The sequence below is a fragment of the Pundamilia nyererei genome, unplaced genomic scaffold, assembly GCF_000239375.1.
Source record: "Pundamilia nyererei isolate P.nyererei 1_Seehausen unplaced genomic scaffold, PunNye1.0 scaffold00169, whole genome shotgun sequence".
NCBI classification, from domain to species: Eukaryota; Metazoa; Chordata; class Actinopteri; order Cichliformes; family Cichlidae; genus Pundamilia; species Pundamilia nyererei.
The window spans coordinates 301,951-315,965 of NW_005187570.1; the positions used below are offsets into that span (position 1 = coordinate 301,951).

Below are 14,015 nucleotides of genomic sequence, written 5' to 3' on the forward strand. Positions count from 1 at the left end.
AGCTTGTCCAAGGTGTTCACAAGCCAACCGAGAGATATAATGATCTAAATAACAATTTAAAAATCGAATTATTAATTAGATTTTTACTAATATAATCTAATAATGTAAAGAAAAAGTCATATTTCCCACCCTATTTTATTTGATTTCAGGAAAATAAACAAAACAAAACAGAGGTTTCTTCAGTAAACCAGTTTTGTAAAAGTCAACATCCCAGCAGGACGCTTCAAGCTTCTGCAGAACATCCAGCGAGTAAAGCTGATTACTTTGTGTGAAAGAAATGAGAGAACTGCACCATAACTGTGTTATATATATCTGTGTGTGTTATAATGCTCAAACACCACATTGAACTGGGTTTAGGTTGGGGGTGGGGTGGGGGCATCTTCAGAGCATCTTTAATACTGCCATTGTGCCATCATTTTGCATCATCCATCCTTCCATTAACACATTATCTTCTTCATCTGTCACTTATCTTTTCACCCATCCATTATTAGAACTTCTTTCTGCTAACTCAGTCTCCAAAGACTAACCTTCGTCATTTCTCCCCCACTCTGTCTCTGCCATCATCTCATCAGTGGGCTTGAGACTGATGTAATATCAAACCTCTCTACATCCAATAAAGCTTTGCAGTTACCAGCTGTAATCATCTCCTTCTCTACGTCTTTGTCAAACAGATCAACACTCCATCAGAAACACATACAAGGTGGAAAAGACCTTTGACCTTTGTGACCTGCACAGCACAGTGTGGTCTTCACTGCGTACTGCCATCTAAAACTGAGCTCAGTGTCACTGCTGTCTGTTTTTAAACCACAGTGTTACTTGGTGTCAGTGATCAGTGCTGATTAGCGTGAGGCTAGAGCAGGGGTCAGCAACCCTGGGCACGGGTTAACTGATGGCACGGCCATAGCTGGACTGGCCATTGGGCCACCGAGCAAATACCCGGTGGCCTGATGATTTTTTTTTGTTTGGTTTTTTTGGGGGGGTTTTTGTAACGGTATAAACAATGAAAGGTGTTGGATTGGCCAGATGCTGGCCGGTGTGTAAAAATAACTGTTTGGTGGTGGCATCGCAGAGGTTCCACAGATTCAGTAAAATTAATAAGTGGTGGAGGCCAGCATGTGGATGAGGGAGATCGGAGGCAGGAGGAGCAGAGACCCAAGGCGGCCTCCTGTCCGAGTGTCAGGTGAACTGAACTTCAGGTAAGAAGTTATGACCTGCAGTCTGTCTGGGTCAGATATAAATCAAGTTTAGGTGGAGTTTATTTTCGTTGTGCTTACTTTTTACAGTCAGTTACAATAACTCGTACTGTGTACTAGCTAGCATGATGGAGTTTCTATACAGCTGGGTGGATGCTTTGATGTTACTGATGTTGAACTTTATTTAATTCATAAGGTTAGTTAGTAGAGTTGCCAACCGTCCCGTAAAAAGACGGAATCGTCTCATATTCAGAGAAATCATTATGTTTCGTGTTGAGCTGAGAGGGGACGCAGTTTGTCCCGGACTTCAGCTAGAATGAAAAAGACACAAAGGGGGATTTATTCTTTGTCTTTGCTGCTCAGCTGCCTCTTCTCCTCTCATTCTCTCCCCTCTCTCGCCTGTTGCTACTTTAATCATGAAACTGATCAATGATCAGCTGATCGGCTTTTCTCTCTTGTTTGTTTATCGCCCACTTTGCGCCAGAAAAGCACGTTTAAGCTTGATCAGCTGTTATTAGAATTTATTTAATATTACTTCTAGTATCAGCTGATTTTTGCTGGAGCCACAGCTGTAAAAGCTGCTGGTCATGATGTCGGTTTGGATATCTGGTGAGAGGGAAACATGAAGATGAAACCAGGAGATGTCCTTACTGGATCATCAGAGCTGTGATGGAGAAACAGGTTTACCTTTTAGGTGACATGAATGAGTTGAAGGGAAGTTATGAACTGTTTCTGAGAGACAAATAACCCCAGGATCCTTTTTTTATGTAGCCGACAGCTGGTAACTGTGCAGGGGTGGATCTAGCAAAGTGTTGCCAGGGGTCCATGTAGGGCATTAACAGGGAGAGGTGGGCACAAAGAAATACTTTCTTATTTTCATTTAAAATGTCTGGCTGTTATTAAATAATTATCTGAAGCTTACAACCAAAGTTGTATGTATGTATAGAAATCATATATATATCAACAAGACTGTACATCACTGTCACAACAGCATTTGTTTTCATTCAAAAGGCTTTATGGCTTTAATACCTGGTGGGCCGGTCTTTAGTCAAAATGCCCGGACTGTTTTTTTGTCCCAGTCCAGCCCTGTGCATGACACACAGTGAATTAATCTGAGAAGGTGCATCAAAAAATAAATGGCCGTGCCAGCGGTGCACATTGCAAATCAGCTCGCATAGACACATTAGTTGTGCCTCTTCTTAATGACGGTATCTTAACTAACAACCCCAAGTACCAGATTCAATTCAATTCAATTGTATTTATATAGCACCAAATCACAACCTAAGTCGCCTCAAGGCGCTTCATAGATACAGAGAAAAACCCAAAACAATCATATGACCCCCTATGAGCAAGCACTTTGGCAACAGTGGGAAGGAAAAACTCCCTCCAGCAGAACCAGGCTCAGGGAGGGGCGGAGCCATTTGCTGCGACCGGTTGGGGTGAGATTCAACTTGTAATTGGCTAAAAATAACTTGGCCTACTGGTAAGAGGGACGTTGTTAGCTTTCCACATTCCGACACTTCAAAAGCTTCAGGAGCTTTCCGCTCAGCACATCATCAGCACCACAGAGAGACACGGATACATCCGTAGACTTGACACACAATGCATTTTTGGGACTTTCAGGTGTATGGACCAATGTTTTATTTTCTGATCAAACCAGAAATCTTTAATAAGCAGCTGGATTTGTCTCGCATTAACTGGCTGAGTTAAAGCCAGTTAATGCAACATCGAAGCAGCTGGAATCCACAGCTGTGCGTGTTCATGGAGCTGCATTTTCACCTGCTGGACATCACTACCTGACAAGTTTAACTGTCTTCAGAATATTGTAGAGGCCTTATTGACAGTATTTGGCTCTACATGTCTGTGTGAGCAGATTTTCTCTCACATGAGTGTCCTCAGGTAGCCGTCTGAATGCTGGACACTCGGAGACCTGTGTCTCTGAGTGGGAGACCAGAGATCAGAGTGTATTAACAAACATGCCATATTGGCCCAGTTTATTTTTCTTATCATTCTTGTGAGGAGACCATAAATAGCATTTGTATTTCCTGTCTACAGTCCATTTGCTGTTATGGAGTTCTTGTTATGGATAAAAAGTGTCTTTTTTTGTTTCAAAATAGCTGATAACTATTCACTGATAGCTGCCAACATCCGCGAACAAATATAATTCTATAAAGTGGTTCTATATAGTGTATAACTGTTATCATAGAGCGTTATTAAATTCATTGCTAATGCAATCATGGCACACTGACCTCTGAGGAAATTTTAAATGGCACTTGCCATCAGAAAGATTGCCTACCCCTGGGCTAGAGTAATGTTTGGACTGTTTCTTTGTGTCATGATGGGCTCACACTCAGCTCTGGACTGACAGTCAGCATATGCTTATACTACATGTGTATTTGCTAAGTCTTCTGCTCTTCAGCTGCAAGCAAACATTTCACTTTTGGGTCCCAAATTTTTGTGAAATTAGTTGATTTTTCTTTCAAATCGATTTAAAAAAAGTTTGAGTCTTAAACGTTAAACTGTGTATGTCTTTATATTCAGATAATTCATAATTCAGAGGATGAATATAACTGAAGAAAGACCTTTACACAACCAAAGAGAGAAGCAAAAGGCAAGCCTCCGCCTAACCTCATGCTGAAGCTCAGCAGGCTGAAGACATAATGAGCAAGTGATGGATTCATCAGAAATGTATGAATCTCCATTCGTCTGCACATTCTCTCTCTGCCTCTCTCAGTTTTAGGTCATTACTAGATTGGACGCAGGAGTAGACTGTACACATCTGATGTACTGACACGGATAAATGAGCATGAATGGTAACACATGAAAAAGAACTGCAGCCAACCAAAATCTTCCACAGCATCAGCCAGTTTTCTGATGTTAACAATCAAACATAATAATTAGACATCTCAACCATCATGTTACTGTTTAAGCACACCGATAACTTTTCATTATGCCACGCAGCCCCAGTAAACCAGTCCAACCAATTAAATTGTAGCCAAATGCTTCAAATCAAGTACAAATTATATCTGACTGCTTGATGAGGCATAAAAGGAGCAGCAAACATAACCAGGAGCAGAAAAGAGGAGCAAAGGCTTACTTACTGAATCTCTGAGGCTCCAGCTCCATGCTGCCTGCTGCTGTGGCACTGAGACAACTGACACCAAAACAGACTGAAAGCTCTACGTAGCTCCCTCCCTCACTCGCTCGCTTGCTCGCTCTCCCTTTGTGTGTCTGTTGTGGTCAATGACTTCTGCCATGATAGCACAAAGCTCATTTTTCTCTCTTTTTCATTTTGCATCCCTGACTGCATTGAGGCTTCTTCACAGCTCTCCTTACTCCCCATCACCGCCCTTCATCTCTCTGTACTCTTCTCTTTCTCATCTCTCTCCAGCCTTGGTTGCTATGCTCACTAGCTGTGTGTAAAGTCTGCATACTCCCATGTTACAAGTGGCAAACAGAAGAAGAGTTAATACAACATTCCAGTTGTTATGTGTAATGTTTAACTAATCGTGGCTCAAAGATTTGGCAGTTCGTCTTGTAACCGGAAGGTTGCCGGTTTGAGCCCCGGCTCGGACAGTCTCGGTCGTTGTGTCCTTGGGCAAGACACTTCACCTACCGCCTACTGGTGATGGACAGAGGGGCCGATAGCTGGCAGCCTCGCTTCTGTCAGTCTGCCCCAGGGTGGCTGTGGCTACAACTGTAGCTTGCCTCCACCAGTGTGTGAATGAATAGTGGAATTGTAAAGCGCTTTAAGGGCCCTGAAAAGCGCTATATAAAAGCAATCCATTAATTTATTAGACCACCTGTAAACAGTGTGTAATACATTTATTAGACCTTCTGTCATAACAACAAGAAAACACAGCTACTTATTCTCAGAGGATGCTGTGCTGTAGTAACACAAGATGAACCTTGAGAGGATTGAATATGGTGTTGAGCGACTGATTACAAATATTTCACTCATTAGTTCTCTCCTTTAATTTCTAGAAAGCCTTAAAGGAACAGAATTCCAATAAGGACAGATCATTGGAAGGAACTGCACATGATTTATTGATATACAGAATTCAGTTATGCTGTCTGGCGATTACATTCTGATAACCCATCCCAGTGGTGATAGGAGCCTACACCCCCAGAGTCTAGATGCTGAAAAGGAAAAGAACTGGAGGAACGAGAGGAAGCAGACAGCACAGACACTAGTAGATGAAAAACTACACCAGTTAGCTCTGTATAAAGCACTGTAAATCAAGTACAGCACATCATTTAATGCTTCGAGCATGAGTCGTACTTCCACAGTGGTGCTGAAACCCAGTCCAGTGAGGGATGACAGAGCAGTGACCAGCACAGCATGTAGAGGTGCTGGCCCAGATGGTGGCAGAGCTTCTCTCTGTTTGTGCTTAGCGAAGTTCCAGGTGGAGGCTAGCCATTGTTGGAAGACTGAATTATGCCGGCTTTAAATTGTGACCCATCCGAACCGGCAGCCGCGCCTACTTCCTGCTTCCAAACAAGCTGTGCATTTAGCCCTGTGTCTTGTGGTGTGCTGCGTGAACAAGTTTACCTTTTGAAATTAATAAAATATCTGGTTGTTGTGAAACTGCAATCCTGTGGCAGCATTGGTTTTTTCCTTGGGAGCAGGGAGCGGGCACGTTATCCTTCCTTCTTTTTTTGTTTCCCCTAGGCCGGGGTGTAACAGGGATATACACAAATATCCCACAGTGCTGCTAGAAAAAAAAGTTTAAGGGCAAAACACATAGAGTCAAGGCTGCAATTGGCTTAGCGATGTGCGTCATTGGTGCGCGTCCTTCCAGCAGTCTCAGCTAGTGAACCAGCTGACCATGCCAAGCTCTTTTGCACTATTACTGTTAATGGAGGTCCCTTTGAATGCATTGGCAAGACCTTATCACTTTGATTTAGTTCTGCTGGATTATGCAACACAATATCCTGAGGCAGTGCCATGGCACTAGTTTTCCAAGTCGGCATTCCTAAAAAGATACTGACTGACCGCGTCTCTTAATTCATGTCTCGCACAATAAAGGCGCACCTGTCACAGACGCCCACATGACATCCCAAAAAACTACCTAGTCCAAAGTTCAAATGTTGAACCTCATGTTGATGTTCATGTTGGTCATGCTTGAACATCCAAATTGTGGACCTAGTTTGTACCTGGAACGAAGGACCAAGTACAGACATGGTCTGCAAGTCTATCCAACATCCGGTGTTTAGAGTGGCCAAATTGAAAAGCTAAACATTCTGAATATGTCTATTTTTAGCATAATAAATAATTTTACTGTACTTTAAATATATGTTCATTGTAAACCTTTGTACTGTTATGGCAAATGTTAGTATTATGACCTTTGCGTAAAACAGTTATTCAATACAAAACCATTTTTCATATAACACGATTGTACCAGGAAACATGGTAGAACCTGAAAATTGTAGCAACTGCTTTATGCAAAACAGTTTCTGTACAGTTTCTCTTTGGTCTTGAAAACCTCCATGTTTGTGTCTTTGTACACATGAATTTCTTTTTATTTACTCAAATCTTTCCTTTGGGACTTTTTACACAAGAGTGTATGACACTTTTCCTCATAGACAACCTCAAGAATAGCAATGTACTACTCTCTGTTTTACAAGACCTTACGAGTTTTTATTCAATGAATGAATACATCCCATTTGCAATAACTGCTGTTACAAAATCAGAGACACCTCTGATAACTAAAACCTGCATGGCCACACCGACAGCTCTGATAATCCATTCATGGTTTTGCTGGTGGGTGGATCAGCAGGGACACCTGTGCTTGTGGTTCAGACTGAAGAATTTTGGTGTGACTGACTTGTTTAACTTTCAGTGGTTTTCTAAGCTGTTTGAGGAAGAAAGACGTGCATACATAAACAGACACACAGCAATGATTGTTCAGTTCAGGACTGAAATTCATTAAATTCATTTGAGAAATGGGATAGTCACTTCATATATCAGGAGCTAGATGTTATAAACCCAAAACCAAAGCAAAGAAACAACATGGCTCTTTCTTTCTTTCCCAATCCCCCTGCCAACCACACAGCACATGCAGACGTGATGGAATCCACTGAATACACCAAAGTTCAAAATGTTTCATGAAAGTGTCCCTCACATAGTGTGGTGCATTACTCTGTCCCTCCAGTTTCATCGTCTCTGTCATGACCCTGTGCCTTCTCGGCTGACTCTGTATGGCTACAAGTGTTTTTGTTGTGCTGCATCTCTCTCCCCTCCCGCACACTGCGCTCTACCGGGGTGGAGTCATGACGGCTCCAGCCCCTGGCTCGGACACCTGCAAACAATCATCTCATCCACTTCTTAAGGCGGCTGCTGAGAGTGCTTCTTCGCTGGATTATTGTGTAACACTCGTCAGTGTCATCGCCAATCTGAGCTTTTTCCCGAGTTTCCTCCCTGTGTCAGATTTCTCGCCAACCTGAGGACCGCCGTTTGGTGAGCTAAAAGCCGGAGCCCGAGCTACCTGAGCTTCAGTGAAGGATTGTCATCCCCTTCCCGTGCCTGTGTTCCCCAGAGACCCTCTTCCTGTGCCCCCTCACCTATATATATCCGCACCTGGTGTCTGTGTGTAAATAAATTGTGAACTGAAGTGACGGACTGCCTCCGAGTCTCTCCTGAGCCTGACAGTCTCATTGTTTGTTTTTTAATGAACAAACATTTTCCCCTCAGGCACTTTAATCAAGTCTTCCTCCCTCAGTGTCACTGTTATCACAGATAAAGTGCCTGTTTTCAGTGCTGTTACTGTCAGTCTCGTCTGAACTGAGCTGAAAACAAGCACCAAGGTAAAAATCAACAACAACAAGCTTTTACAAAGGTACAGCTCCTTTCCCAGCAAACATTGTGATGATGATGAAAAACTGTTTGTTATGTTCTGTGCCGTGAGGTCACTTTGAAAATGTTGGCCGTTTGCTGTTCAGTCTGTTTCACAGTGAGCGCTCTCTTTTTATCTCTTCTTTATTTCACCAAATAAAACCCATTATTCAAAAAAACTTTTAACTTTTCATAAAGTTCTTCTTCTGTAACGAAACTATTTACATGTGTTAGTTTTTGTGTTATATGTTGTTGCCTTTGTTTATTTTGTTTGTTCTAATGTGTAACTTTACTTCATAACGCCTAAAAATTCAACTTAAATTCTTGTTTTGTTAAATCTGATGAAAATTAACAACCTTTTCAGGTAATAGCATCTCTGCCATTTGTTGCAGGACATTGTCAGTCTGGCCTAATGTCAAATGTGCTGTCCTGTTACTACTTATTATTCCATCATGACTTAGATTGATATGACAGGTTTGTTCTGTTATGTGAGATGACAGCAACAGCAGTGTTACGGAGGCATAGCTAAGGTTGTTGCAAGTGAAGCAGGAAGGGAACACTGATCATTCATTTCACATCTCCCGACAAATGAAACAGCACCAAATATTTGAATCAGTCACGTCACCTCTGGTGTTTCGTAGCCTTAGCGTCGTCGGTCATGTGATTACAAAGATCTGACATAAGCCCCGGCACAGTGAGACGAGACGCTTTAGCTGAGATGAAACAAGCTTCAGAGTCTCAGTGTCAAACATCTTTAATGACGCCTCGTGGACTGTAGCACGTTCCTCTTACTGCATCCACATTGTGTTGGCAAGATGTTGATGTGTCGCTCAGTTGTGCCATCTGCTGGTTGTAAAAAATATTGCAGGCGACCCGGTTAAAAAGCGCTGTGGAGACTAAACTCTGTTCATTCATTCTGACATCTGGACACCAAATGAGTGATAAGGCATTATGCATAAACAAGAATGATGTGCATCATATTTGTGTGTGCAGTGTATGATTTCATGGGGTTACAAACATCACAGTTGTGTGACTGCAGGTGTAATCATCACATGACAGAAAGTGCTTTAAGTGCTCAAAGTGTTTGTTTTTAGGGCAGAAAGCACAGAATACAAAGAAAAAACTAAAAACCAGCTTATAGCAGGACTTCACACATACTGTAGTGTGCATCCATGTGGGTTTACTGGATATAAATACAGGCTCCATATTTATGCAAAGGCGTAAAGAAGGTTGGTTTTAGGAGTGATTTATGAGGTCAGCCGCTGATGTTGGACAGTCGGGCTTGCATTCTCCACTGGAATTTATCCCAGAGGTGTTCTATCAGGTTAATGTCTGAGTGGGTGAGTGATTACTTTTGGCAGTACAGTTTAAGGTTATGACATATTGTATCACAACTTTTTGGCAGCTGGGCAGACATACCAGTGTGTAATATTACAGAAAAACCAAGGTGAAAGAGAATCGATTGAACTGATTGTCCTGAATTCCCTTCTTTGGTTGTATTCAGTATTTTATTTTATTTTTTTGGCCCATTGGTGTACCCAGAATAAAGTTGTGCAACATCACCTGTGCAACAGCAGTAGCATGTACAATTGGACTGCTAAATGAACTAGTCGGCCAGTTGAAGGAATTTTCCTTTTTTTACAATTGTCGTGTTGTAATCTGGTCAGCTTTTGCTGTTTTACATTTCGAATTCTTGGCATGTGATTTAAAGATCAGCCTGTGGGTGAATATGAAGGGAACTCATTTCTGAATCCAGTGTTCAGAGAATATCCTGCATATACTGAACTCAGTCAAACTGTTTGACATGCAAAATGACCTCAGTCTTTTTTTATCGCCCTCATGTGAACTGACCAGTGTCAAAGTCTTTACTCAGTAACAGTAAAGTATTACTCATTACTTTACTCTTTACTTTTAAAGTAATGCAGTATGTTCTTTACTATCACCAATGTGAGTCACAGATAATGTGTCTAACAGTCACGTGTGCTTGCTCAGGCATTGTACGGTGAATGCAAACACCTTCTTTTGATCCATGATGCCATTAAAACCTTCACCTTCACTGAGTCGCCTGTAAGCTGTATTATATAATTTGACTGTCAGAGAACAGATTAATATTTCTCTGTGCATTTATGAATCTTCAGCTCATTGACTGAGCCATCATACACTGTGCACTGTCTCAGAAACCTGTTTGTACACAAACACGAGGTTCATGAAACATGACATGTTTCTGTTGTAACTGTGAAATCTCAGCCTCTCTTTGTGTACTGCTAATGATTTACTCCTTCTCACACCTTCCTCTTTCTATCAGCAATATAGTGATGCTATTAAAAAGGTTGTTGTAGTTTAAAAATGAAAATCTTTCCCTTTAAAGATTAGATGAGGCCAATTTGGCATCCAGACTCATATATTTCAGCATTAATGGTGCTTTCACAAATGTGTAAGTAACTCATGCCGCATGTCTGTGAAGGTTCTCAGTCAGCCAGGTCATCGTAGTCTAAAGCAGCGGTCCCCAACCCTTTTTGCGCCACGGACCGGTTTATGCCCGACAATATTTTCACGGACCGGCCTTTAAGGTGTCGCGGATAAATACAACAAAAGAAAACTAGTACCGGTACCGGAAAAAAAGAAGATTTATTCATAACCAGTGTTGGGTAAGTTACTTTAAAATAGTAACTCAGTTACATTACTAGTTACTTCTCTCAAAAGTAACTCAGTTACTTCAAGTTACTCGTTACTTTCAAAGTAACTAGTTACTAGGGAAAGTAACTTTGGTTTTACTCAGAATTCTCTTGTTAATGTGTTTCTTCCATAACTTTGCCAGTCTTCTAGCTTGCTTACTTGCCACAGTGCACTGTGCCACCTACCAATAGAAAGGAAAAGATAATGTGCATATTTCCACGAGAGAAATCCCACACCTGGACCGTCGTTGACATTTGCCATGATTCTAGCCTACGTCACAGAGTCATGTGCGCCTTTTACATCCAACACAAAAACTGCAGTCGTGGTGCTTTCGATTGTACTCAGAACTCTGAAATTCTGCCTTCTGAATAGGAAGATGTAGGTAACACCAGACTGCAGATGAGCTGCATACAGGGCTGGACTGGGACAGAAAATTGGCCCGGGTATTTTGACTAGAGACTGGCCCACCATTATAGGAAAAATCTTAAAGCCTTTGAATGAAAACACTGTTGTGACAGTGATGTACACTGTTTTGATGGTATATATGCATCAATCTATCAATCGTTTGTTGTAAGATTCAGATAATTATTTTTTAAAAGCTAGACATTTTAAATGAGAATAAGAAAGAAAAGTATTTCTTTGTGCCCCCCTCTCCCTGTTAATGCCCTACATGCCCCCCTGGCAACACTTTGCTAGATCCGCACCTGCACAGTTACCAGCTGTCAGCTACCTAAAAAAGGATCCTGGGGTTATTTGTCTCTCAGAAACAGTTCATAACTTCCCTTCAACTCATTCATGTCACCTAAAAGGTAAACCTGTTTCTCCATCACAGCTCTGATGATCCAGTAAGGACATCTCCTGGATTCATCTTCATGTTTCCCTCTCACCAGATAACCAAACCATATCATGACCAGCAGCTTTTTTGCAGCTGTGACTCCAGCAAACATCAGCTGATACTAGAAATTAATATTAAATAAATTCTAACAACAGCTGATCAAGCTTAAACGTGCTGCTGTTGTTTAACGCGACATCCGCTGGTTTCCTCTTTCGGTGCAAAGTGAGCGATAAACAAACAAGAGAGCCGATCAGCTGATCATTGATCAGTTTTCATGATTGAAGTAGAAACAGGAGAGGGAGGGGGGAGAATGAGAGAAGAAGAGGCAGCTGTGCAGCAAAGACACAGAATAACTCCAGCTTTGTGCCTTTTTCATTGTAGCTGAATTACGGGACAAACTGTTCCTTTTCACCTCAATAAGAAACGCGTAATATTTTCTCTGAATACCAGACGGGACGGTTGGCAACTCTAATAACTTATGAACAAAATAAAGTTCAACATCATTAACTTCATAGCACCCACCCAGCTGCATAGAAACTCCGTCATGCTAGCTAGCACGCAGTACGGAAAAAGTCAGAATAACGAAAATAAACTCCACCTAAACTTGGTTCATATCTGACCCAGAGAGACTGCAGGTCATAACTTCTTACCTGAAGTTCAGTTCACACTTGGACCGGCGGCCGCCTCGGGTCTCTTTTCCTTCTGCCTCCCTTTTCCTTCATCCACCTGCTGCCTCCACCACTTGCTAATGTTACTGAATCTTTGGAAGCTCTGCGATAGCCACCACACGAAGTAACGAGTAACGACCCTATCTAAATCCCAGTAACGAGTAACGCGTTCCTGATTTTGGCATAATAACTAGTTACCGTGCTCGTTACCACAATAATAACGTAGTTACTGTAACGCGTTACTTAATAACGCGTTAGTCCCAACACTGTTCATAACACAGGTGAAAAGACCCAGGAAAAGCGAGTTAACGATCAAAACGATAACAAAATAACGCTGAAAACCGATAAAAACCCTGAAAACCATAGATTTCACACCTGAGCCTCAACTCTTGCGGCCCGGTCCCAAACGACTCACGGACCGATACCGGTCCGAGGCCTGGGGCTTGGGGACCACTGGTCTAAAGAGCTTGGAAAGAAGTCCTTTCTTTCCAAGCTTCTTAGACTAACTCATGCCAAAAATATACACATTAGCACGAATGTTGGCTTTTGAACTATGCTATGATAACTAGATGGATGGTCACCCATATTTTTAGCTTATATAGCACAGCATCCATGGTTTCCAGAGGATATGTCTAACTGTGCCCGAGTCCATCAGTGAGTCACGTGTTCCTTCAGTCAGACCTGTAAGTACTTTCACTGTGTCTAACTCATCTGCTTGATGTGCACACACAGATCTCTACAATATCAGCTTTTTAGAATTTTGATTGTTTCCTTCAGTTGTTTCCACCCTGTACATGAGCACTACAATGCACACTGGCTCTTCTGAACATGTGCTTTCTGTTGCTCAGTTTACAGGGTCAGGTGGTCTTTTACTGAGTTTTCGGCTGTCATGGTTTGGTTAGGAGTGTATGTTTTAAAAGCTGAACACATAATATAAGACGACAGCTTGATACCTTGTTAAACACAATCATATGAAATCCAAACCTTGTGCGCTTGTAGTGCTCCTCCCTGCCCCTGAGAGGCGCTGTGAGTTATAGTGTTGGCTGTCTGTCTCCAGTAATGTTTCCTGGAGCGGCTCAAAACTCCGCAGCTACTCTGAACACTCTCAGTGGATGTTAGTGGACGTGAGAGTGTGCAAAATGCAGCCCGGATAAGAACAAGCGCTGTTAAGTTTGTTTTCAGCCCAGTCACGTTTTATCTCGTGTAGTGACCGGACGACTGGACATCAGCCTGCGTGTGAATGAAGAGCAGTCCACTCGACGGTGATATCTCGGTGTCACAGCGTGTGACCGGCTGTACCGGACGATGCCCCTGGCTCCTGCGACTCGGGCTCAGCTGATTCGGTCCAGTCAGAAGGACGACTACTATCGAAGCTCTCTGAGAAACAGCGCTAACGACGCCTTCCAGACTCTGGCCGGTAAGAGAAGCACAACTAAGCTGGCACTCAGTCATTCTGGTATAAGGAGGACTGAAAGTCTTCTTTTTAACTTAGTTCACTTTTGGGCTCGTCCTGCGATGCGACAGGTGTTTGTCTCCCGGTGTAATCACGGTCTGCGACTTCAGGTGCTTCTGATGTCTTTACTTTTATAGGGAAACAGCCTTTAGTGAGCAGGATTATTTACAAAGGGGTTTTATATAAACTGTAGATATAAACGGTATCTTTATGACTCTAGGATATTTTAACTACATTGTAACCAATCCAGTCTTTTTTGGCCTCTTAAAATATCTTCATAGATCTGTGGTTATAGTTGTTGGCCAGATCACTCTTAATATGTATATACATATATATTAGGGGTGCAACGATACAC

At 42.1% G+C, this 14,015-nt stretch overlaps 2 protein-coding genes across 2 annotated transcripts in view; one reads left to right on the top strand and one right to left on the bottom strand.

Annotated features, from left to right (window-relative positions):
• Nucleotides 1–4,342, bottom strand: part of plch2a (phospholipase C, eta 2a) — a 148,015-nt gene extending 143,673 nt beyond the window's left edge. The window contains exon 1 of the mRNA XM_013914071.1: nucleotides 4,295–4,342. Within this exon, the coding sequence (XP_013769525.1) occupies nucleotides 4,295–4,319 (25 nt within the window). The 5' untranslated portion in view covers nucleotides 4,320–4,342. The remainder of the gene's footprint in view (nucleotides 1–4,294) is intronic.
• An 8,887-nt stretch (nucleotides 4,343–13,229) lies between these two features.
• The window catches only part of pex10 (peroxisomal biogenesis factor 10), a 6,649-nt gene continuing 5,863 nt past the window's right edge, over nucleotides 13,230–14,015 (top strand). The window contains exon 1 of the mRNA XM_005745863.2: nucleotides 13,230–13,624. Within this exon, the coding sequence (XP_005745920.1) occupies nucleotides 13,513–13,624 (112 nt within the window). The 5' untranslated portion in view covers nucleotides 13,230–13,512. The remainder of the gene's footprint in view (nucleotides 13,625–14,015) is intronic.